The sequence below is a fragment of the Molothrus aeneus genome, chromosome 11 (genome assembly GCF_037042795.1).
Source record: "Molothrus aeneus isolate 106 chromosome 11, BPBGC_Maene_1.0, whole genome shotgun sequence".
In the NCBI taxonomy this organism is placed as follows: domain Eukaryota; kingdom Metazoa; phylum Chordata; class Aves; order Passeriformes; family Icteridae; genus Molothrus; species Molothrus aeneus.
In genome coordinates, this window is record NC_089656.1 from 13,660,537 (window position 1) to 13,684,449 (window position 23,913).

At 51.6% G+C, this 23,913-nt stretch overlaps 2 protein-coding genes and 4 non-coding genes across 7 annotated transcripts in view; all 6 read left to right on the forward strand.

Moving 5' to 3' along the window:
* The window catches only part of SF3B3 (splicing factor 3b subunit 3), a 29,096-nt gene extending 13,834 nt beyond the window's left edge, over positions 1-15,262 (forward strand). Inside the window, exons 12-26 of the mRNA XM_066557377.1 lie at positions 597-748; positions 1,142-1,297; positions 1,448-1,603; positions 2,333-2,476; positions 3,326-3,448; positions 4,782-4,936; positions 6,030-6,204; positions 6,842-7,047; positions 7,940-8,096; positions 9,434-9,559; positions 10,680-10,892; positions 11,816-11,914; positions 12,331-12,474; positions 13,243-13,347; positions 14,343-15,262. Coding sequence (XP_066413474.1) covers positions 597-748; positions 1,142-1,297; positions 1,448-1,603; positions 2,333-2,476; positions 3,326-3,448; positions 4,782-4,936; positions 6,030-6,204; positions 6,842-7,047; positions 7,940-8,096; positions 9,434-9,559; positions 10,680-10,892; positions 11,816-11,914; positions 12,331-12,474; positions 13,243-13,347; positions 14,343-14,483 — 2,252 coding nt within the window. The 3' untranslated portion in view covers positions 14,484-15,262. The remainder of the gene's footprint in view (positions 1-596; positions 749-1,141; positions 1,298-1,447; positions 1,604-2,332; positions 2,477-3,325; positions 3,449-4,781; positions 4,937-6,029; positions 6,205-6,841; positions 7,048-7,939; positions 8,097-9,433; positions 9,560-10,679; positions 10,893-11,815; positions 11,915-12,330; positions 12,475-13,242; positions 13,348-14,342) is intronic.
* A 2,689-nt stretch (positions 15,263-17,951) lies between these two features.
* IL34 (interleukin 34) lies at positions 17,952-23,481 on the forward strand. Of its 2 annotated transcripts, none has more exons than XM_066557378.1 (7): positions 17,952-18,028; positions 18,841-19,182; positions 19,275-19,378; positions 19,668-19,745; positions 19,834-20,007; positions 22,769-22,907; positions 23,007-23,481. In XM_066557378.1, exons 2-7 carry the CDS (start codon positions 19,137-19,139, stop codon positions 23,024-23,026), a joined length of 561 nt encoding a protein of 186 aa, XP_066413475.1. In that variant the 5' UTR covers positions 17,952-18,028; positions 18,841-19,136; the 3' UTR covers positions 23,027-23,481. The 2 variants fall into 2 exon arrangements, with proteins under 2 accessions (XP_066413475.1, XP_066413476.1); XM_066557379.1 differs by having other exon boundaries at positions 17,954-18,028; positions 19,001-19,182.
* On the forward strand, positions 20,213-20,283 carry TRNAG-GCC (transfer RNA glycine (anticodon GCC)). Its single transcript has one exon. It is a non-coding gene; the product is annotated as a tRNA-Gly (tRNA).
* TRNAG-GCC (transfer RNA glycine (anticodon GCC)) lies at positions 20,858-20,928 on the forward strand. Its single transcript has one exon. It is a non-coding gene; the product is annotated as a tRNA-Gly (tRNA).
* Positions 21,876-21,946, forward strand: TRNAG-GCC (transfer RNA glycine (anticodon GCC)). The gene has a single exon. It is a non-coding gene; the product is annotated as a tRNA-Gly (tRNA).
* On the forward strand, positions 22,626-22,696 carry TRNAG-GCC (transfer RNA glycine (anticodon GCC)). Its single transcript has one exon. It is a non-coding gene; the product is annotated as a tRNA-Gly (tRNA).
* Positions 23,482-23,913: the final 432 nt, after the last annotated feature.

Genomic DNA, 23,913 nt, shown 5'->3' on the forward strand with positions numbered 1-23,913 from the left:
GTGAATGGAAGCCAGTTGAGCTTCTGGAGGACAGTAGAGCAGGTTTAACCCTGAATTCTGCTGCAATGCACCCTAATTGTTCTCTGCAGCCTTTTATTGTGTGGCCGCTAGATAGAGATTGTGGTCCTGTAACCTCCTGTGTGCGACATCTGTGGTGTGGTTTCTGCAGATAGATTCCTTATGTTCAAATTTTTGGAGTACATAATTTAGTTTAACTTTGTTGGGTGTTAAATCTGGATTCAGCTCTTTGGATGATGGGGGACAACTTTCTTAAAGACTTCGAGAACTTGAGCGTTCTTTGAAAAAAATGCACAAGAATCCTGCTTGCCAGAATCCAGAGCATTATGAATTGACTGTGGATGTGGATCTTGGTTTGATCCCTGGCTCGGTGCTGCATTGTTTGGAGTCCGGCAGTGGCTGGCTTTTGGACAGCGTGTCCTAGAGCGAACTTGTGCAATACTGTCAGCAGCTGTAATTACCACAGGAATTCTGCTGAGGAGTAACTGCTAGACATTTGTCGGGCTGCTGATTGTGTTGGGAAGCCTTGCATTTAATTAATCAGCACTCTTTTTTTTTCCCCTGTCTCCCTTGACCAGATGAATTTGATGCCTACATTATCGTGTCCTTCGTAAATGCCACACTGGTGCTGTCCATCGGAGAGACTGTAGAGGAAGTGACTGACTCTGGATTCCTGGGCACTACACCAACCTTGTCCTGCTCTCTTCTTGGTGATGATGCTTTGGTACAGGTAATGGAGAGCTGCTTCTTACATGTCTACTGTCTGCCGCTCTCAGCTTACTGCACGGATGTGATTTCTGCGGTAGCGCAACACATGTCTAAAGCTGTGGATTGGCAGAGAATGATGCTGATTCAGCCTTTCCCTTTTTATATCTTGCTAAGTGACACTGGACAAGTTCAAAATGGTCCTAATCTCCTTCAGTAGTTCCTTGCTGTGGTTAAAAGATACAGTTCTCTCAGCTGGCAAGAATCATCCTGCTGGTTCAGCCTGGTGCATAGTTCAGATCACTCGCTGCCAGGAGTGGTTCTTGCCTTTGGGTGCTGCTGAGTCAGAACCACCAGTGAAAGGGGAGTTGTGAAGAGGTGGTAAATACAGAATTGATGTGGGTTTTTTTTCCTTCAGGTTTATCCAGATGGGATCCGGCATATCCGAGCAGATAAGAGAGTAAATGAATGGAAGACACCAGGAAAGAAAACCATTGTAAAATGTGCTGTGAACCAAAGACAAGTAGTGATAGCACTGACTGGAGGAGAACTGGTTTACTTTGAGATGGACCCGGTATGTGTGTTAATATTGTGAATGAGTTTGGAAGAGTGAGGTATGGGTTAGGAAACAGTTTAAAAATTGCGATATTGTTTATATAACAAATCCAAAGCATCATTTTAAAACGAAGTATCTAATAAAAAGTCTTACATTTTTCTCTCTCAGTCAGGACAGCTGAATGAGTACACAGAGAGAAAGGAGATGTCAGCTGACGTCGTTTGCATGAGCCTGGCCAACGTTCCCCCTGGGGAGCAGCGTTCCCGGTTCCTTGCTGTTGGACTGGTGGACAACACTGTCAGAATTATTTCACTTGACCCTTCAGTGAGTAGCTGCTCTGGTTTTACCCTTTCATTGATTTGAAATATTCAGAAGGATCCTCCAAAGGTGGACTGTAACCATCCAAACTGTCTTTCCGTATTCAGATGGGTGAGCAGGAATGGACAGCTTGCATGGTTTTTCTCTGCTGGTTGGCAGGAAGCATGGCCCTTGATCCTTCCCTCTAACAGATACTCTGGTTTTATTGAGAATTACTTACGCCTCTGGAGGTTCAGTTGACGGGTCACAAAATAATTTTCTTTCATTGTTTTGTTTTGGGTGGGTTTTTTGTTGGGTTTCCCCCTCTCATCTCCCTGTTTGTACCTGTACTAAAAGACTCATTCTGCAGGCACGTTGGCAGCAAACTAAACTTACTGTTCATCTGCCTGCAACAGATGAGGTGTTCAAAGCTGGTTGTAGTAACCTAAATTTTCCTTCGGTCACTCCATGCTAAATAAATGCCTGGCCCTAAACTGGATCCTTCCAAACTGTTCTAGCAAATGGTGCTAGAACAGTTTGGAAGGATCCAGTTTAGGGCCAGGCAGCTACCACTCCTGCTTGCCAAAATGCATAGAGCCAGCATCTGTTATATCTTCTTTTTTCTTTTTTTCCATGAATACTTCTTTCTGGAAGATCTAAAAGGGCATCTTTAAACTTCTTAGGTGGAGCTTGAATCCTGTCTTGCTGTGCCAAGCCTTGCTGACTGGTGTTGTCCCTCTGTCCTGTTTCCCCCAGGATTGCTTACAGCCCCTGAGTATGCAGGCACTGCCTGCACAGCCCGAGTCGCTGTGCATCGTGGAGATGGGTGGCACAGAGAAGCAGGATGAGCTGGGAGAGAGGGGCTCCATTGGCTTTCTGTACCTGAACATTGGACTGCAGGTGAGGGGTTCTTGCCTGGTTCTGGCAGGTTTGTCTTGAGGAGCTTTTGCTTGAAAGTGGATTGTTAAAATAGCCCTGTCATCATGCAGTGCAACACAAAGCCTGGCATCCCTCTTTGTTACAATGTGTTTGACAACCCAGACTGGGGAATTCACTGTGTGACTTCAGAGAGGTGTGAGTTTCCCCATACATTTTTAGACTGAAGACTAGTCAAAAGACAGTGTATTATACCAGATTTTATGTAGGACAGACTGTGCTTTTCTCATTCAAGAAGGAAGCATATTTTAAGAAATATTTCTGGGTGAAATGTTGAGCAGCTCTTTAAAAACTGCCTGTAGGGCAGAGTGTCAAACCAGTAACTGCCCACAAGCAGAGGCTCTGCTCTAATAACTTTGCTGTTTCACAACTTTTTGTTACATCCAGTACAGATTCTCTGATCTTTGATGAAAAAAAGTTGTTTTGACAATTCAGCATGTGGTAAAAATAATCATCACAGTTTAGGTTCTTCCACATGCCACAAATTTGGTGTCACAATGCAATCTCTTTTTGAGGAGCATGATTTTTGGTTAAATCCTTTGTACCAAGAGGGATAGGGATCTGGAATTCACCCTCGGGTTTTTATGGCTTGTGTGATACACTAAAGTCCTCAGTCTGTGTTCTATTTTGGAGGCAGTCCTTTCTGCCCTGTGCTTTGCTATTAAAAGTGTGGCTGTAGGGGAGAATTGTACTGACAGCCGGGAAAACAAACAGCTAATTCTTCAGAAACTGCCTCTCAATTGTTTTGAATGATGCACATAGTAAGTTACTCCTTCCCTTCAACCTGGGCCCTGTTGTTTTGCTGCTGCCAAGAACGGTGTGCTGCTGCGGACCGTCCTGGACCCCGTCACTGGTGACCTGTCCGACACCAGGACCCGATACCTCGGCTCCCGGCCCGTCAAACTCTTCCGCGTCCGAATGCAAGGCCAGGAGGCGGTAAGGGAGGAGAGCTCCTGCAGGGGTGCAGATCCACTCCCCAGACACCACATCCCAGATTTTCTTACGGTGGGCAGGGTGGGGAAGCATCCCTGCAGCACATCAGGACCTTCTGGGTAAGGGTGGGAAGTAGAATGACTTCATTATGGAGCTGCCTGGCCACAGCTTGTTCTCTCACAAACAGCCTTGTTCTTACTCCCCTTACTGCTGTGTAGTGCTGCCCTGCCTTCTGTGAACTAGGATTCATCTGACCCTTAGGCTGTGTTTACAGTGTGCTTGGAGAGGTCTGAGCAGGTTCTTGGGCTGAGAGAATACATCTTGCCTGCTGGAATGCACAGAGATGGAGAGAGCTCTGTGCAGAAAACTTACCCTTGAATGCTTGATGCAGTGAATGGTTGTGTCCTTGCATGTTGAGAATAGCTCAGTCAAGGGCTGGACAGCTGCCATACGTGGTTCAAGGAAAATATCTGCAAGATTTGGCATAGAAGGAAGAATGTGTTTCATCAGAAGTGCCATTTCCAGCCCTTCTGATGTGGCACTGGGGAAATCAGCCACCCCCTGCTTGACTCATTTTTGGATGACACCTTCAGAGTTGAGAAATAATGCTGATCAGCGTAGGGAGCTGGATCTGGGAATTTGAGCTCAGCTGTAGTGTTACGGTGCACTGGGTGAATCTCTTCAACTTGCTCCTGCCAGCTTGGAGATGAGGAGCTTTGCAGCTCTAGCAGAGAATACCTGTAGAATAACCGAGAATAATCTCTCTCTGCTTTGAGATCAGCTGTTGTCACTCAGGCCGAAACTAAGATTGCACTTAGACTCATTTAGCCAAATGTATAAAGCTGAAAAGTTTGGAAGTCAATCTGCTTCCTTTTTTCTCATAATTTGGTCTAGGCTAGTGATGATTTTTAGTAAATTTCACTTTGAGTGCTACAGCACTTGGATTATGACAAAGCAGTAAATATTTATTTTAAAAGACCTGTTCCCATTAGAACAAGCTATTTAAAAAAGGAGAAATTAGAGTATTGTTGGTCTTGGCTTTTATAGGTAGCAGTAGAAGATTTTGACAGACACAGTGGTGTCAGTGCACCTCAGTTGGACTATTTGTTGTCTTGACAGTGCTTTAAAATTCCTTTTCATGCCATATTCGATTTCCAGAAAAAACTGAAAGTAAGGAGTGTCTCTTCAGGTGTTCTCTGAGCTGGGTGGGGTCCACCCACAAGAATTCCAGTTGTTCCAGTGGAAAAGAGTTGGGCACTGTACATGCATTCCTACTGCATAAAGTGAGCTTGCCTCTATTCCCAGACCTAATAAATTTGTTGCCTGTCTTTCCCAGGTGCTGGCCATGTCAAGCCGTTCCTGGCTTAGTTATTCCTATCAATCACGCTTCCACCTGACTCCCCTGTCTTATGAGACACTGGAGTTTGCATCTGGTTTTGCTTCTGAGCAGTGCCCTGAGGGCATTGTGGCCATCTCCACAAACACATTGAGGTAAGCATCAGAGGGGAAACACAAATGCTTATGGGCTGGGATGCCAGGCAGGTGAAGTGGTGGTGAGTTCCACCTGACATTCAAAAGGAAAGAGGTGACTTTACTTCACAAAATATTTTTTAATTATGGATAATGATTTGGTAGAAAAACTTGGATGGGTTTCAGAAAACAGACAATTTAAGGAAAGTTATGCTGTCAAAAATAAGTGGGGTGTGCTTCTCAGATTTGTATTTTCTGTCTTTTTAAAATAAGTGTAATTCAAGTTACTCTTCAATTCTCTGATCCTTAGAGAGGGAAGCTTTTAATAAATGTGGACCTATTATGTATTAGGGTCTTGTGGTTTGTGATCTGAATTGGCTGCTTTGCAGGAAATGAACCACGTGATTTCAGAAACCAGAGGCATGACAGGGATGTATTTGTTGCCTTTTTTTAAAGATCAGCTGAGATACTAAAAAGATAAATTAAAATAATGGACCACAAATTCAGATGCTGTGCTGTATGCACTTGAACAGGCACTTTTTTCATATCTGTCCTCATTGAAATATTACAGCATTCATTGCTTTTAAAGGAGCCATTCTTTCTGGAAAGACTTGTGGTTTTTAGACACCAAATGCCAGAAGAACTGGCATTTCAGCTAGCAAGTCACAGGAAGAAAGAGCTGGCATTGCATTTTTCATACTCTTTTTAACTGAAGTGCCTCTGAGGAGCATTTGATTGTATGTCAAAATCAGTGTCACATTTAGATTCAGATGATGCGTTCCCCAAACGTGCACTTTCCTTCTTCCATGTGCTCTTTGTTCCTCTTGGGATAGACTAGCTTCAGCACCAGTCAGAACACATCCTGGGACAGCAAGAGCCCTCAAAGACCTCGTGCTGCAGCACACACCTGTCTCACACCATGGGCTCTCATTTTAGGATGTTGGTTTTGCTCTGCTCTCTGGAGCTGTTTGCTAGTTGCTGTCTGGCCTGAGAACGGTGCTGCTCCTCTCTAGCACTAGTCAGCTTCACAAAGAAGAAGTTCCATTCCAGTTTCATTCTCTTGGACAGCTGTTTTTAGGTTGTATTCAACACATGTCATGTCTTTATCCCCCAGGATTTTGGCACTGGAGAAGCTGGGAGCAGTCTTCAACCAGGTTGCCTTCCCATTGCAGTACACACCCCGAAAATTTGTCATTCACCCAGAGAGCAACAACCTGATCATCATCGAGACAGACCACAACGCTTACACTGAGGCCACCAAGGCACAGAGAAAGCAGCAAATGGCTGAGGTAATTGGGCTGGGGGGCAGGTGCACCCATCTGTTCCCCAGAGGGGACTTCTGCAGCTGGAAGTGCTCCCTCATTAATTCCCAGCTGCCATTACCTGCAAGGCTTTCAGCCTGTGTGAATGCAGGGACTGGAAGAGGAGTGGAGATCTGCCTCAAAACACAAATTTCAGCAGAATGCACCACTTCCTAGTGTTCTTCCTTTGCATGTTGTTAGGGCAGATTTTAAGAACTACCATTTAAGAACCACCCTAGTGGAGGATGGTCTTGCTTGCATAACACTGTTCTCTGGGGTTTCTGTGGTTGGTTGAGGGTGCTTGCATTTCAGTGGGTTGTTTATTTTCTTCTCAGGTTTGTTTCCAGGGTTGTTGATTTGGGGAAACAGCTCCTCAGACCACAGTCAGTGGGGCAGGGCAGAGCTGACACAGCCATGCTCTGAGCTGTAGAGGCTCCCTGGGGAATAAGCTCAGGCTGGGTGGAAGCTTTGGGACTTAGTGGGTTTTATGTCTTCACAGGCAGTGCCTTTCCCCAGAATACCTGGGCTTAGGCAAAACAGGGAGGTTGTATTCTATGCAGAGCATCAGCATACTGGGGAAGGAAATCACTGAGCTGTTGTTTTCTCCTGTCCCTTAATGCTGCAGGAAATGGTGGAGGCTGCAGGTGAGGATGAGAGGGAGCTGGCTGCAGAAATGGCTGCAGCCTTTCTTAATGAGAATCTTCCTGAGTCCATCTTCGGTGCTCCCAAGGCAGGGAATGGTCAGTGGGCCTCTGTTATCAGAGTGATGAACCCCATCCAGGGAAATACATTAGATCTGGTTCAGCTGGAGCAGAATGAAGCTGCTTTCAGGTAAGAAGTATTGCCTGTGCACCAAGAGTCCCTGCTTGTGATGAGTCTTAGGTGTTTTTTTCCTTTTGCTTATCAGTTACTGAGTTGAAATCCAGATGGAACATATTATCAAGAGACTGGCTTGAAATTCCAGAAGTGGTTTGTCTTGCCTTTCCTTCCCTTCCAACCCTAATCTTGTCCTCATGTGGCATTAAGAGTTTGTGGTGCTCCAAATGTGGTTGCTGTACCTCAGTGCCTAAAGAACATCACAGGGGTGTAAATGACAGATAAGAGAGCTGGGAACAAGAGAATTTGCTGTTATCTCTCACTTTTCTTTCTTATCCAGATAAACTGAGGATAGATTAAATGGAAAGGGAAGTGTTAGACTGGAGGGGAAAACCAACACAATAACCATGAAGAATAGGAAGTGCTCATCAGGTGAAGTAGAGTTAGGTCATGTTAGTCCAAAAGGCTGACCTGCCATTTCCAACCTGCCTGAGCTATTTACTGAGCAGGAAATAACACTGGAAGATGAGGAAAGCTATTTGTATATGTTCCAATGGGAACAGCCTTTGAAAAATAGCTTCTAGTAGAGTTATACACATCACTAGGCAGTGTCCAGCTTGTGAAAATGTAAAGTAACAGTGGACATTGTGAAAATATAAAATACTTTGGGCATATGTGACAGATAGAACACACATGGAGAGTGTAGTGTGGAAGAATGAACAAATCTGCGTTAAACATTTCTGCAAGGAGGAAAAATGACCTCTTGAAAGGCAGTGTCAGAGTTGAAGGGTTGGACTCTCAAATCTCTGCTGGGCAGGTGCAGGTTGTGCTGTCAGGGATCCAGTCTGGGTGTGCAGCATCAGTGTGGTGATGGCACTGATGTCCTGGTGTGTCCTGTCCTTTGCAGCGTGGCTGTGTGCCGCTTCTCCAACACCGGTGATGAGTGGTACGTGCTGGTGGGAGTCGCCAAGGACCTGATTCTGAACCCGCGCTCCGTTGCTGGGGGGTTTGTCTACACATACAAGCTGGTGAACAGTGGTGAGAAGCTGGAGTTTCTGCACAAGGTGAGGGGAATGATGGGGTCATTTCCAGGCTGAGTGTTGGAGTAGCTCTTACTTGCCTGAGTGCTGCAGTAATACTGCAGTACTTGGTGCATCCTGGGCAAGATTGTTGTGCTGGTGTTACACACTGGAAGCAGCCTTGGAGAAAATTAGCTGCCTCCTACAAAATAATTTGGTACATCTTTTGCAGAGCTGAGGATTGAACACACATCTTGCAAGAGTCCTAATTTTACTCATCTGATTGGGTAAATTGGAAAGGAGCAGTGTTTTTCTTACCCCTGTTAGGGAGGGAAGGGAAATGGCTCTGTTTGCTTTCTGGAATATGAGCTCAGAGAGCTGCTTAAGCACTTGTTTACAGAGCAAATTCATCCTTGGGTTACTTGAACCCTGGTGCTAAGACTGTCAGTCCTTGGCTGACCATGTTCAGCTGTTGTGAACTGTCAGCTTCCTTGGATGCTTGGATTGTGTGTAGAAATTATTAGTGACCAACTTGTTTGATAGGTCTCAAGGGCTTCAGCAAAAGTTTCAGCAGAAAAATTACTGTTCTTCTCACATGCTTCCAGCATGGCTGAGATTTGAGCAGATGAGCACATGGAAAGGAATGTTGTGGCTTACTCACTTCCTAGAGTCCTGATGCAGTGAGTGGGTTCTGTCCTGGACCATGGCCTTTTCTGCTGCCACTGAACACCCACTGGGAAGTTGACAGAGCTGAAGTTGTGAAATAAACTTTTCTTAACCAGTGCAGCCAAGCTAGGAATGCTATAACTGGAACTCTCTACATGTTCTCCTTCTCTCCTGTGGCTGATCATTTTGGATTGATTAGATTTTTCAGACAGTAACCCCATCTGAGTTACTGAAATTGTGGACACACTGCAGTTGTTCATATTTAACAATTTCTTTGGTGGCAATGTCAGATGGCTGAATTACATTCATGCCTTGCTTTAAAAACAGTCTGGTCAGATTTAGGCAAAGTCTAAAGTTTTTTCTGTTGGTTGTAAACCAAAACTAAGAATTGAGGCAACCAGACCCTTGTCTTCTTTTGCTGCCTGCCCAGTATGGGGTTCTTACAGCAGTCCTTCAGGTGCACTGCCAGCAGTGTGTGTGTGAGTGCCTATAGCTCTCTTATCTCTGTGTGATATCTGCTTCTGTCAAAAGGCCTGTGAGGGACTGACCTGTTGCCTCTCCTGTAGAAAAAGATTGTTATTAGCCTTTTACACTGGAAGCGTTGGTACAGGCCAGTGAACTTCAGCCATATCATTAGCTGAATCTGGTCTGAAGGTTTCTGTAAGGTTAGCTCTCTTAATGATGAGGATTGCACAATCTTCCTCTTCCCTCTCTAGACCCCAGTGGAGGAGGTTCCTGCAGCCATTGCTCCATTCCAAGGCCGAGTGTTAATTGGAGTTGGGAAGCTCCTGCGTGTGTATGACCTGGGCAAGAAGAAACTGCTTCGGAAATGTGAGAACAAGGTACTGCCTTCTGTTCCTGAGCAGAGCTATCCATTTGGAACAAGTAATACTTTGCAGCCAGAGTGAAACACGGGGTTTAGCTGCTACTCCAGGCCAAGTGTGTCTATTTGGTCGTCAAAGCTGTGTCTTTATCTTGCTGGATGCATCTGTCTAGAGGAGTGCTGGACTAGACTGGACTGTTGTGCTGCCCCTCTGCATCCCCCACACACACCCTTTTATTATCACCTTTCTGACAGTAGTGCTGCAAGTTCCTTTTTGTCCCAGCTCAGTTACTGACCATGTGCAGAGGTCTGTACAGACTGTTCCTTTGGCTGCTGCAAATGTGAGAGGTCCTAGTGAGATTTAAGAGAATTGCTGGAAATGTTTCGTTAGTTTGGGTGATCAGAAGCTGAAGGGTATGCATATGACCACCTCATCAGATCCCCAGAATGCTGAAAAGGGGATTTTCTCTTTGAAGTAGGTGGTCCTTTTTGCTGAGCATCTCTGGTACTTTAGGAAAAGAAATTGCAGAGTGTGATTTTCTAACTTAATTGCATGCTCCTCCCTCTCTCATGCAAGCTGCAGAACCTGTGCCAGTAGCTCATTACTGAACAAAAGAACTCCAGCAAGCTAACAGACAGACTGGGAACTTGCAGGGGAGCTTTTTGCTTTTTTTTTTTTTTTTTTTTTTTTTTTTTTTTTTTTTTTTTTTTTTTTTTTTTTTTCTTTTGGTGTGGTTTTGTTAGTTTGGTTTTTTCCCTAAAACATGACTCACATGAAAAATTGAAGCTTTCCTTTTTGGGCCTTCCATGACCAGGTAGTGAGGAGACATGGAAGCAATGCCTGCTTGTAGGGATGTCCTGGCATCTCCAATCATGGGCTCACCAGCAGCACTTGTTCCCTGGACAGTGTTCATACAGAGAAGGCTGTGGATGCCATGTGGTGCATATTAGGTTGCCCTGTATTGATGGTGTATTTAGAGTGGGACTGTAGTATGGCAGAAATGAGGGTATTTTTGGAGGAAATGATGGGAAGTGGGGAGTGAGCTGCAGTTCACGGAGGAAAAAAGAGTGTTTCAGTTGGAATAGGGTTATACTTCCCTGTTTGAAGCACTGAGGTTTTGTCCTTTCTCTCTCAAAAGCACATTGCCAACTACATCTGTGGGATCCAAACCATTGGGCACAGAGTGATTGTTTCAGATGTTCAGGAGAGTTTCATCTGGGTGCGTTACAAAAGGAATGAGAACCAGCTCATTATCTTTGCTGATGACACTTACCCCCGGTGGGTCACTACAGCAACGCTCCTGGATTACGACACTGTGGCTGGGGCAGACAAGTTTGGTAACATCTGTGTGGTGAGTGTGCTTTGCTGAAGTTGGGGCTTTTTGGACATATTTTCCCTTAAAACATCCATGATTTATCTTAAAAGAATGAGAATCTGTCATTAGCTAGAGACAACGCCCTGTACCACTGACTTGTTTTCATGGGGTGGCTCTGTCATAGTGGGCTGCAGTTTATCTGTTTGCTAAATGAAGCAAATAAGTTAAAGCATCAGCAAGTCATAAACATATTTCTGAGGTGTCCAATAATTTGTGTTTATATTGCCTCAAAACTTCCTGTCAGTAAACCTTGAAAAGATTGTTGCTGTGAAAGGGCCCATGAGAACTTGAGTCAGGGTTATCACTCTTACTTTTTCTGACTAAACCTCATAGCTGGCATCGAGCTTTCTCTGTCACTTCCTCTTCACAGTTGGCTTTGTCAGCCAACACTTCCCCACTTGGCTGGATTTCAGCAAGGGAGGAGGAAAGAATAGATGGTCTTTCTGGCAGAGCTTTGATCTCTCTCTGAAGCGTGCTCGGGTGCTTCAGAGTGCAGAGTTCAGCAAGTGTCAGATGCTGTGCCTGCAGAATTGGGCCAAAACACACAAATCAATCCTCTTCGGTTTTCCTGCCCCACATCCATCAAACTGTTTCCTTAGTGGAAACCACCTTCAGATGTGTTTGACCATACCTCCCAGGGTGATCTGCAAGTGCCAGGCCAGACAGAGGCTGGGTGTGAGGCCTTGCCCATGTTTCTGGGTGATGGGTTATTGGTCTTGTTACCACAGTTGTCATATAACTGTAAAGGCTGTTTTGGAGAGGCACCTGGATGATTCTGCTGTAAGTGTAAAGTGGTTCTTGCAGAGTCCACAAAGGTAGCCTTTCAGGCAGCACAAGGGCGCTCCAGAGATAATGTGCTGCTTCTCTGCAGCTTGCTGATTCTTCCTCTTTCAACACAGGTGAGATTGCCTCCCAACACCAATGATGAGGTAGATGAGGATCCCACAGGCAACAAAGCTCTCTGGGACAGGGGCCTGCTTAATGGAGCATCGCAGAAGGTAATACTTTGTGGGAAGCACATGGTTATTGTAGGAAAAGAAAGCACTGCTTTTCTGTGAAGGCCTTTGCAGTGTTGTCCAGGAGATGTATTGGCAGTTCTGCTTCTACGCAATCTGCTGTGCTGTGGGCGATCTGTTTTCACTATTGCTGCAAGCCAAATTTCTGAAATCCCAGCTGAAGCCTATTTGGTGTGTTTGAGGGAAGCAGCTCGTTTTCTTTTGCTGCTTTCTCTCATTACTTGCATCCGTTTGTCCAGCTGAGTTTTGCCATCTGGTCACAGGTGGAAGGCACTTCCTCTCTAGAAAGGCATTTCAGAACTGGCAGTTGGCTGAATTTATTCTGCTTTCCTCTCTCAAGCCCTTTGATGCTTTTATATAAGCCAAAGAAAAAACATGCTTCTGTGCTTGCCTTTCAGGCTGAAGTGATTATGAATTATCATGTGGGAGAAACGGTGCTTTCCTTGCAGAAGACCACACTGATTCCAGGAGGCTCTGAATCTCTTGTTTATACAACCTTATCAGGGGGAATAGGAATCTTGGTCCCTTTTACTTCCCATGAGGTAAGCAAGCCCAAGCATCAGGCTGCAGTCTTGCTGCTTTTTGTGCACCCATCCACAGCCAGTATATTAAATGTGCTGCATTCCCTGGAGAGCTCCACAGTGGCTGAAAACCTGAGCTACAGGAGAGCCTGTGGCTCCAATGCAGAAGGGAAGAGAAGGAGTTTGTTGAGTTCTGCATTGGTTCTATAAAGAGTTGAGAGCATTCCTTGTTGCACTGTTGTTCTGTGTCTGTTTGTGCTTTCAAGGAGCTTTGGGTGATTCAGTGTCTGAGGAGGGAGGGGTACTTTGGCATGCTTTGTATAGCCTCTAAACTGTTGATCAGGCAGTGATGTTTCAAGTCCTGAGGATGATACTCTGTTCTCTATTTGCTGTGGTCTCTTGGAGCAGTGGATGGCAAGACATTCCCTGTTGGAGCTGCAGCTCCATGCTACACAGCTGCTCTATGCCTCATTTCCTGGGAGGGTGATCCTGACCAGGGTGGCTGCTTAACTCTGCTCTGGGTGCTTTCCAGGTGGAAGGGGGTGAGGGGGTAGCTGTGACTTTGGCTGCCATGTGCAGGGCTGCTCTGGCATAGTCTGTTAATCACAGAGCCACAGAATGGTTTGGACTGGAAGGGACGTTTAAAGATCATTTTCTCCAACCCCAAATAGCCATGTAATGACAGTGTTTCAGCCAGGGCAGGAGCACCTTCTGATGCATGTTGTCTTGCCTTGCTAGCAGCCCTGATGTGTACCAAACTGTTCTCTTACCAATCCTTTATCTCCCCAGGATCATGACTTCTTCCAGCACGTGGAAATGCACTTACGGTCTGAGCACCCTCCTCTCTGTGGACGGGACCATCTCAGTTTCCGCTCCTACTACTTCCCGGTGAAGGTAAGCCCTGAGCACGTGGGATCACCTGGCCATGGGCTGCAGGGAGTTGCTTTGGGGCACAGAGCTGCCTTGAGGCTGGCAGAAGCAAGGCAAGGTTATTGTCTTGTACAAGGCAAGCTTGCTGTTTAGTAGGGAGAACTGAGGCACTGCCATTAATGGCTTGTGTGGTGCCTGTGGTAGCTGGCTCTCGAGCAGCAGTCTGGTAGGAGAACAGTACTTAGCACTTAATACATGTCTGTTTTGGCTTCTTAACTCTTGTAATGAGCCTCCCGAGGGTTGATCCTAAGACCTAAGCCCAGAGGTGCTGTAGCTGCACTTCTCTACTTCCCACAGCATCTCCATTTTCCACCAGGAGAAGCAGCATTACATAGCTGTTGGTGTGGCTGGATCAAACTGAGTGCTGCCCTGGATTATATTTTTTCCACCACCACTGGAAAGGAAAATCCAAGTTCAGAAAGAGCTGTTCCTTCCTATTTCTGCTTTTGAGGAACTATTAGAAGCTGTGAACTGCTAAATGCTCTGATCAGATGGATCCCAGTGGTAGCTACTACCAGAGTAATAAGTCTGGAGTCAGTCAGAATACTGTCCCAGCAGATGAAGCTCTCTAGGAGTGGAGTGTGATGGTGGTCTCTGAGCTTGAGGCTGATTTGCCACATACACAGCCTCAAAGATTGCTCCCATTTGATTGAAGCTGCCTTTGTCATCACTCACAGCCTTCCCAGTGCAGGGCTCAGACCCAGGCGGATCTCTCTTCCTTTCCCTTCTGTGATTCTTCAGCTGCTCCCAGCCTTTTGGGTTTCTGTTTTGTTAATCAAGCTGGCCAGTAATTAATGTGATGCTATTCAGCAGATGAGGTCACCAAGCATGGTCTTGTTTCCAGGACAGGGTTAAGAAACTCCTGGGAACAAACTGTTTGTGGCCATTTTTCCCTGTTTAGGCAGGGTTCAGTGCCTCTGTGTGGTTTCGATTCAGTTCTCTCCTCCTTGCCCCTCCAGAACGTGATTGATGGGGACCTGTGTGAGCAGTTCAACTCCATGGAGCCTAACAAACAGAAGAATGTGGCCGAGGAGCTGGACCGGACCCCACCCGAGGTGTCCAAGAAGCTGGAGGACATCCGCACGCGCTATGCGTTCTGAGTGGCAGCTGGCAGGGGCAGAAGTGCTCCTGGCTCCTCTGGGTGCTCTTCCAGGCACCATCGGGAGGAGGAATGTGTGCTTTTTTTCCCCCCTTTTCAAATATTGGTTTGGTCCTCTTGGTTTGTGTTTCAAAGTAACGTGACTCCAGTAAATACAGTATCAGCTATTAGGTTTCCCAACACATCCTGCTGCCTATGTGAAGGCTCCTGACATTCTGGCTTCTGGCCAGAGCAGTTCTCTCTTGGGAAGTGCCCAAGCAGGGCCTACAGCTGACCCTCAGCCCCATCTCCTTGTCCTCCCTTTCGGATGGAGGAGTCCTAGGGGGTCTTGCTGAAAGTTCTGTAGGGCAGATCCAGCTGAGTCTTTGTTGGGCCAAGTGGGGTTTGTGATTTCCCAGCATTTTAGGAAAGGAAAAAGGAAAGGAAAGAGCTGTGGCATGATTCAGGATTACCAGGCTCCTCTTTTAGTAGCCACTGGTGAGCTGCTCTGGGCTTACACTAGTCCTGGGGGCAGCCAATGGGAAGCTGGCTGTGGAGGGTGTAACTGTCACACTTGTCTTGAACGTTTTCTTCTGAATTGTAAGGGGTTTTTTTGGACTTGCCATTTCTGACTGTTTTCCCTGTAAATAGAGTTTTGTACAATGTTGACTCACTTGGGGGTGGGGAAGAGTGAGGCCTGAGTCTGGGACTTGATTTGTTTCATAATAACTTTGGCAAGAGAGTGTCTCCAAGCTGTGACTGTGAGCAGCACATGAAGAATAAAAGCCTGTTTTTTCATTACCCTGGCGCTGGGGCTCTTCTCCTTCATGGCAGCTGCTGCTGACCTGGCGGGAGCAGGAGGGGAGGAGGAGGAATACAGAAATATGCACACCCTGAGCCCTTGTGCTCCTGCAGGCCCCTCGCTGCCCCCCTGCCCCGTCTGGAGCTGGTGCCCTGCTGCTTGGTCTGCCCTGGGCCACACACAAAACAGGCTGTGGAGAGAGGGGAGAGTCATTCTTGCAGCCGTTCCAGAGCATGGCTGCACGTTGTTACCCAGCCTAGCAGCTTCAGCTCTGGGAGGAGCAGCTGGCTGCCAGGAGGGCTGGGGAAAGGTCCTTGTCCCAGAGGCTTGGTAGCTGGCTGCAGAGGCTCCCAGTTGGAGTGTACCCACACAGCAAGTGCTTCCTGGTTCTGCTGGGTTACTCCTTGCTTCCTGCTGGTGGGGACAGTCTGATAGCCTGTGACATCCCAGTAAGGATGCTGCTGCCCACTTGGGCTTGGAGAGACAGGTGGTCCTTGATGCCTGTGTTGCCTTTGAACAGCTTTCACATTCTCTGGTGCATGTACTGTGTGGGGTGAGAGCAAACACACCCTCCTGCCCTGTCCTTTGCACCCTCCTCTCCCCTCCTGCTTTGTTTCAACCTCGCAGGCCTGTGTTGGCAGGGGCTTACAATGCTAGGCTGCACCCTTTGGCTCTGCCAGCCCCACCCGTGCTGGCAGAGCAAAGGGCTTTGTGCTCCCTTCTGTGACCTCAGTGGGGGCGGCTGTGTCAAGGAGGGGGCAAAGGGGAGCTGAGCTTTGTGGGGTCCAGCTTCTGGCTTGCCATCAAGTGCTCACCCTGTGCTCCCTGTCCTCCCTGAGGGAGTGATGCTTTGGATCAGAGGGCGCTTCCAACAGAGCTCCAGTGGCCCTTGGTATTTGTCATGCTGGTGTCCTGAAAGTGAAAGCTGGGGGAGGGGGGGCGTGTCTTGATGTTCCCAAACTGGTTCCAAGCACAAGGTTTTACTTGCTCGGCTGTGCCTGGTGAATAACCTGCTTCCAGTAAAAGGCAAGGCCTGGGGCCACCCATTCCTAGCCATGAGGAGCCTGGGGGCTTGTGGGGAGCTGCCTGAGCCCCCAGCTCCCCTTCACTGGGACAAGGAAAGTTTCTCTCAGAGCGCGCTCCCCCCTGCAGCTGCAGGGGATCGGGGTCCTGCTGCCGTGTGGGCGCAGAGCTCCCGGGGCTGTGCACAGGAAGCTCTTTGCCTTGGGCTCATCCCAGCACTGATTTCCAGCCCGGGAGCAGCCAGGGAGAGCGCACCGCCCCCAGCACGGTGCTGCGCCGTTCTGCACTCTCCCTTCTCTTCCTCGCCCCATCCCGGCTGCCAGGCTGATGAATACGTGGGCAGGGAATGCTGTTAAATGGCTTCCTCCAGCGACTGCAGCAGCTGCGGGCAAATTCCCTGCGGGCACCTGAGTGAGGAGCTCAGCGGCTCCTTCTCTGCTCAGAGCTGAGCATCTTGGCCCCGACGAGTGCTGGGAGGGAGGCAAGGGCCATGCCTGAGACTGGCCAGGACCAGGGGAAGCTTGGCAGGAGCACGGCAGTGGCCCTGACTGCATGCCAGGGGAATCCCAGAGCGCTCTCACAGGCAGAAGTGCATTCCTTCCCACGCGTTTCCCTGGGAGCACTGACCCACTCTTTGATAGCCGATTTTCTTGCTGACCCTTTGGATGCTCAGCAGCCCTGAGCACAGACACAGTGGCTCTTCCAAGGGGCTCTTCAGGATGATGTGGGGGAGGACAATGTCCCATGTCCCTTGGCCGCTGCTCCTGGCAGGAGCTCAGCCCTGAAGCATCCTGAGAGGATGATGTGGACTTAAGTCAGAGGGAGCAAAGTCCTGCTGGCCTGGAGTCAGTTTAGAATACCTCAGCCCCTCCGAGATTAGTGCTGCAGTGCAGCCCTTCCCCGGGCGCATCGTGGGAAGGCACTGGGCTGACTCCCACCTTGATTGCCCCAAAATGTGCCCATGGGTGCTCAGTGCAGAAAGTGCCCTGGGTCACCCTGCCAGGAAAGCCCAGCACCCTAGAGGTGCCAGTGCTGGCAGAGCAGAGCACCCAGGGAAGCCTAGAGCTGTGCAGAGTAGTCAGCTGGGCAGGCCAGGGGCTATGTGGGCACCGGACTGGGTTGGGTGGACACCCTGCAGGGACGGCTCAGCACCCTGAGGAATGGAGGAGGCATTCACCATAGTTAGACCAGCACCCAGGGTGTGGTGCAGCAAAGTACCCCGAGGAGCACGGAGGGACCCCAGCAGGATGAGCCAGACACCCTGGGGATGCTCAGTTGGATGAGCTGAGCATGCTGGGGGGTACCTTGGCCAGGTGAACTGAGCAGCTGAGCATCCCGGGGACACCTGCCTGAAACAGGGGCAGATACTCTCGAGGGTCAGCCAAGCACTCTGGGGACACCCAGCTGGATGAGCCGAGTACCCTGGGGACACCCAGCTGGGGCAGCAAAGCACCCCGAGGAGCAGGGAGGTACCCACGAGGGTTAGCCAGGCACCCTGGGGACACCCCAGCCTGGGCTACCTGCGTACCCTGGGGACACCCACCCGGCTGGGCTGGCCGAGCACCCGCGGCGGAGCGGGGCCGGACTCTCCCCGGCCGTGCGGGGCGGTCGCTCGGTCTCCACTCCCCGCCCGGCCGCCGCCCCGCCCGCTCCCCGCGCCGCCGCCCCCCGCCCGCCTCCCGGGAAGCGCGGGCACGGCCCCGCCGCCGCCGCCGCCCGCGGGTGGACGCGTCCCGCGCCAGGTGGGTCCGCGGAGCCGCGCGCGGGGGGCGCGGGGGGCGGCCGGGCAGCCACGGCCCCGCTTGGGGACGCGGCACGGGGCACACGCACCCCGCGAGCCGGCCGTGTCCGCCTGGGGACACACGGCGGGGACACGGCACAGAGGTCCCTCCACTGGGGATTGTGGGTGGCACTCTGCGCTGGGACACCGCACGGCGCCTTCGCGTGGGGGCACGGCACGGTACACGGCACGGCTGCTTTCCCTTGGGACATGGCATCGCGTAGGGACACAGCGTGGCCCCCCTGGCACCGGGGCATAGTGTGGGGACGCAGATGGGGCCACTTCTGTGCTGGGATGGATAGCACATGGACACAACACACACCCTCCTTCGCAAGGGGACACGCTGTGGAACATGTGGCACGAGGACATGCTATGATCTCCTTCCACAGCGCGGGGGCATGGCAGAGCCCCCTTCGCAGGGGTGTAGGGACACGACACCTCTGTGCGGGGTCCCAGCATGCGGTGGCTTGGCCATTTCACCAGCCCCCGTCCCCCAGCGTTCCTCTGAGTCCGGCTGAGGCTGGGCTTAGTCACTTCTGGGATAACGGGGCTGGGTTGATCCCCCTCCTTCCCTGGAAATCCCCTGAGGGTGTCATCAGGGAAGCCCTGGTAGCCCTGCCCCAAGCGGGACATAGGCATACACGGCCACCCGAGGCTCACGCGGGGCTGTCCCTACCCCGTGGCCGCCGGGGCTCAGAGCAGATGTCCTGCCTGGGGGCTGCAGCCTGGGCCCCTGCCTGCCCTGGGGCTGCAGCCGGGGCTCTCTTCCCCCAGATTCCCTCTTGCAGTCCGGGGGTGCTCCTGCACCCCTGCAAACACATCCCTGCCAACACCCTGTGACGGCCCCGGGACCTGCTGCCTCCCTGCCACCAGCTGGAGAGGAGAAGCCAGCGGGGACTGCCGGGAAGGGGGACTAACCCCCCATCCATGGCAGGGAACAACTACCTGGGGCTACCGGAGAGCAGCCAGTGCCCGGAGCCTACACCTGTCCCTTGTCCCCACACCATCCACGCCACTGCCCTGGAGGCTCCCGGTGAGCCCCAGCCATGTAGGCACAGCCTGGGGCTCCAATGATGGCCACCATCAACATGCAGCAGGGCTACGCTGCCGTCCTATGTGAGTACAGCTGGGGGACGGGGGGATGGCCTCAGGAGTCCCCTCAGTGGGTGGCCCTGAGGGGGCTGATGCCACTGGCTTTGGCTGCCCAGGTGTCCTGGCTGTGCTGGGGCTGGAGGCCACGGCGCCGGGCGAATGCGAGCTCACCCGCCTGCTCCAGGACAAGCTGCAGTATGAGATGCGCCTGCAGTACATGGTAACCCCAGCTTTGGGAGGTGGGGGGACACCTGGCATTGCAGGGCCCCAATTTGCTCCAAGGGGGTCATGGGTGGGGGGCAGCACCCACTGCTCTACAGTGGCTGGGTGCTGGGTGCTGTGTTTTTTACCAGGGACAATTTATGCCAAATTGTGGCCAGGGCTACTTCTGCTGGGGGCTGACCACATCAAAGGGCTTTTGCACTGGCTCCCCAGTGTCATAATGCTGGCAAGGATGTGCCCATTACTTTGCCCCTTGCCAGCCCCCTTGCTCTTCCTTGCCTTTCCAGAAACATTACTTTCCCATCGACTACACAGTCCAGGTCCAGTACGAAGAGGTGCTGAGGCCATCCAACATCACCCGCCTGGTAAGACAGTGACAGGGGACAGGGACAGTGACGGGAGCGCTCCAGGGACCCACGGGGGCTGCACGGCTCTCACCCTCTTGCCCTCCAGCGCAACGGGACGGTGTCGGAGGCAGCTCTGCGGTACCTCTGGTTCCATGTCAGCTCCCAGGCCGTGCTGCGGATCCGTGAGGTGCTGCCGGAGAAGCACCCATCCCGGAAATACACCCAGGAGCTCTGCCAGCTCTTTGATGCCCTGGGCAAGGAGTACAGCAAGTACCGGCAGGTGAGAATCCCCCTGGCACCCCACGTCTCGCACTCGTGTGCTGGGAGGACACGCACTGAGTCCCCCAGGAGGGGACAACACGGGCAAGGAGGTTTTCCCTGTGCATGGGTTCTGTGGAGGGACCATCAAGAACAGGGTGCAAGGACAGAAATTGGGGGTAGGGTGCAGGGCTCTAAGGCAGTGCCTCAGCAGCATTTCACATCGGGCATTGGTGGTTCAGTGGTAGAATTCTCGCCTGCCACGCGGGGGGCCCGGGTTCGATTCCCGGCCAATGCAAGAGGCTTTTTTTTTTCCTTGCCTGCAACCCGTTCCCCCTTGGGGGACCTGCTGACCTGGGCAGGGGAGAACGGGATTGTCACACACACCGACCTCCGTCACGGGGTGGCACCACCAGGGCCGGCGGTTGCGGGGGATCAGGCAGAAGGTGCCCAGGAGTTAATTCCTGTTTTCCCGGTGACGGTTCTGCCTTTCTGCCTAAGCTTCTGCTGCCTCGATGGAGCTGCTGCACCCCGAGACAGTTGCATTTGTGTGCTGGATGTGGGTGGCCTGTCACAGCCGGGTTGCCATGTGAAGCCAAAGAGTGGCTGGGTTGTCCTGTGCCACAGGCAGGTTGTGCAGCCCCTCCGTGGAGGAAGAGAGGAAGTTTTGCATTGTTGTGTCATGAGAGGGTTAACAGTGAGGGCTGCTGAGAAGGCCTCCTTGCTGCAGGTGTATGCGAGTCAGCGTGAGCCGTGTCGCCATGGGCTGGAGCCGCGTAAAGAGAGCTGTGAAAAGGGAGGGTGTTCAGAGGTGGCAGGGCCTGTCCCTGGTTTGGGAGCGTGGGGGAGGGCTGGGATGCTTTCCACATCTGGCATTGGTGGTTCAGTGGTAGAATTCTCGCCTGCCACGCGGGAGGCCCGGGTTCGATTCCCGGCCAATGCAACAGCTGTGTTCTTTTGCACCTTGCTGTCCCTTGGCCGCTGCCAGGGTGCCCATGGGATATACTGCAGAGGCGCTCCCGTGCGTGCTCCTTTGGGCATCTCTGTAGAGGTTGGTCCCTCTGCATCTTCCCTCAGGGTCAACTTTGTAGTTTGTGTGGGTGCTCAGGCCCCAGGTGGCAGCAGCAGCTCTGCCTGCACTGACAGTCCTTGGCTCGGTGGCACCGGGGAGCAGTAAGAAGAGATGGTTTGGTGAATGACCAGCTCGACTGGGTGCCAGGGAGACTCAATGACAGCAAGGGGTGCTATGTTGGTGACAGTAAAGGTCCCAGGCTTAGGAGCAGTGGGAGGGGCTGGTTCATGTCAAGGGTGCCCAGGCCATGGAAGCAGATGGCAGCTGTGGGCAGCTCTACATCTGGCATATGTGGTTCAGTGGGACAATTATTGTGCTCCCCCTCAAAAGCCAGGGTTTGGTTCCTCATCAGTGCAGCCCAGTGTCCTGACTTTCAACTCTGCAGCCCCCAGCCCCTCCACCTGACTTGAGTTCCATGCAGCCATGGGTTGCCTGTGGCTGGGAGGTGCTGCTGCACCCCAAGGCAGAGGTGTTTGTGTGCTGGATGTGGGTGACCTGTCACAGCCGGGTTGCCATGTGAAGCCAAAGAGTGGCTGGGTTGTCCTGTGCCACGGGCAGGTTGTGCAGCCCCTCTGTGGAGAGAGGGAGCTTTGCAGTGTTGTGTCATGAGAGGGTTAACAGTGAGGGCTGCTGAGAAGGCCTCCTTACTGGTGGGGCAGTAGAAGAGGCGCTTCCCTGGGCTGGAGGCGCGTTATCAGAGCTGAGTGTTGGGGTGTCCTTTGTGTGTGGTGAGCTCACAGCCGGCAGTGCCTGCCCTCATTGTGTTCACCCACGGATGTGGGGCCGTCTGGGGACGGTTCAGGCACTCTCCACATCTGGCATTGGTGGTTCAGTGGTAGAATTCTCGCCTGCCACGCGGGAGGCCCGGGTTCGATTCCCGGCCAATGCAATAGCTGTGTCCTTTTTGCACCCTGCTGTCCCTTGGGGCACCATGGGGAATCCCCTGGGTGCCTGGAGGGGTTACACACCTCTCTGGCACATCTTTCTTTCCCCCTGTGCAGATGGGAGGAGTGTCACTCTCGGTGGAACAAAGCCAGGGCACTTTAGTGATCCCCGGGGACTTGGTGGCACAGAGGGTCCATGGCCCCCTGACAATGAGGGTTTATGGTTTGGTGGCAGTGACAAGGGTCTTTGGCTCGGTGGCAGTGAGGCCCAGGCCAGTCGGGCCTGCACAGCTCTGGGGGGTGCAGCCACACCCAAGAAGGGCTGTGTTTGGGCACTGGATGTGCGTGACCTGTCACGGCTGGGTCAGCAATGTGAATCCAAAGCATGGCTGGGTTGTTCTGTGCCCCGGGGCAGGTTGTGCAGCCCTCTGTGGAGAAAGGGAGCTTTGCTCTCAGTTTTGCAGTGTTGTGTCACGAGAGGGTTAACAGTGAGGGCTGCTGAGAAGGTGTAGGTGTTGTGATGGCTTGATGCAGGGGATGTGAGGCAGCGGGAAGAGGTGTTGGCCTGGGCTGGAGGCGCGTAAAGAGAGCTGTGTTAGGGTGATAAAGGAAGGTGTTCAGAGGTGGCAGGGCCTGTCCCTGGTTTGGGAGCGTGGGGGAGGGCTGGGATGCTTTCCACATCTGGCATTGGTGGTTCAGTGGTAGAATTCTCGCCTGCCACGCGGGAGGCCCGGGTTCGATTCCCGGCCAATGCAACAGCTGTGTTCTTTTGCACCCTGCTGTCCCTTGGGGCGCCTTGGTGACATCCTGGTGATCTGTCACTGCAGACAGACGTGGAAACTGTGGTGGCCGATCTGGTGAAGCTGATCCACAGCGCGGGCGCTGAGAGGCGGAGCAAGGCTGTGCGCCCCAAGGCACTGCTGGACAACTGCCTCAAGGTCATGAGGATGCTCTACGGGGTGCCCTGTGAGTTGGGGGTCAGGGTGGGGGGCCCGACCTCGGGGAACGCAGGTGGCACACAGGGGCGCCGTGTCCCACACCGTGGAACCTGTTCCCTCTGCTCAGGTCGGTGGGAATCCACCTAACGCTGTGGAAGACCCCTCACTCCACCCCGCACTTGACACCTCCTTGCCCTGGAGCCCTGGATGCTGCCTCTGCTCTGCTCCTCCCAGAGCCCCATGGTGGGTTCCCAAGGAAGATCCAAAGGTGGGACAAATGCCACTCCTTCCAGGACCAAACACAACCCTTTCCAGAGCTGTGGGACTCTTTATGGCTGTGGGATCTCGTCCATCCTAAATGTCTGCCACCCTTTGCATGGGTGTGGGGTCAGACACAGCCCCCTGTGGCAGGCAGCTGTTGGGGGGACACACAGCCCTCCCTGCCCACAGGGCAGGTGAGGGCATCACCCTGTTCCTCTCCATTTGTATTTTTTCCTCAGCTTTGATTAAACACCAGTTAATTCTGTAGCATTGCAGCTCAGCTTCTGACTGGGTCCTGGGAGCCTCCAGCCTTACCCGAAATAAAGGACCAGCAAAGAGAACCCCACTGCCTCCACTGCCTCCTCTTTTGGGGTGTCAGCCACCTCCCTCACTCTGACAAAGGGACCCCTGCCAAGCTGCCTCTGTCAGCCCCGGCTGCTTCCCCAGCAAGGAAACATCTGGATTTGTTTGTTGTGCTTGGTGGCACACTGGAGGCACTGGGGCTGCCTGGCTGCCTCCCCCCTTCACAGCTTAGTTAATTACCTTCATCAGCTATTAGAGACCTTAATTGGTGTATGCATGGCTTAGGCTCGTGAGTCAATGGGCACTGCAGCATGAGTGAACATCTTCCTTCTCCTCCTCCTCCTCCTCCTCCTCCTTTTCCTCCTCCCTTCATGCCTAGTGATGATTCCTGTTTATATAAAGCCCACACAGAGCTCATATAAAACTCACAGTAGATCCACTGCTTGATAAGAGCTTTAACTAGAGGGACC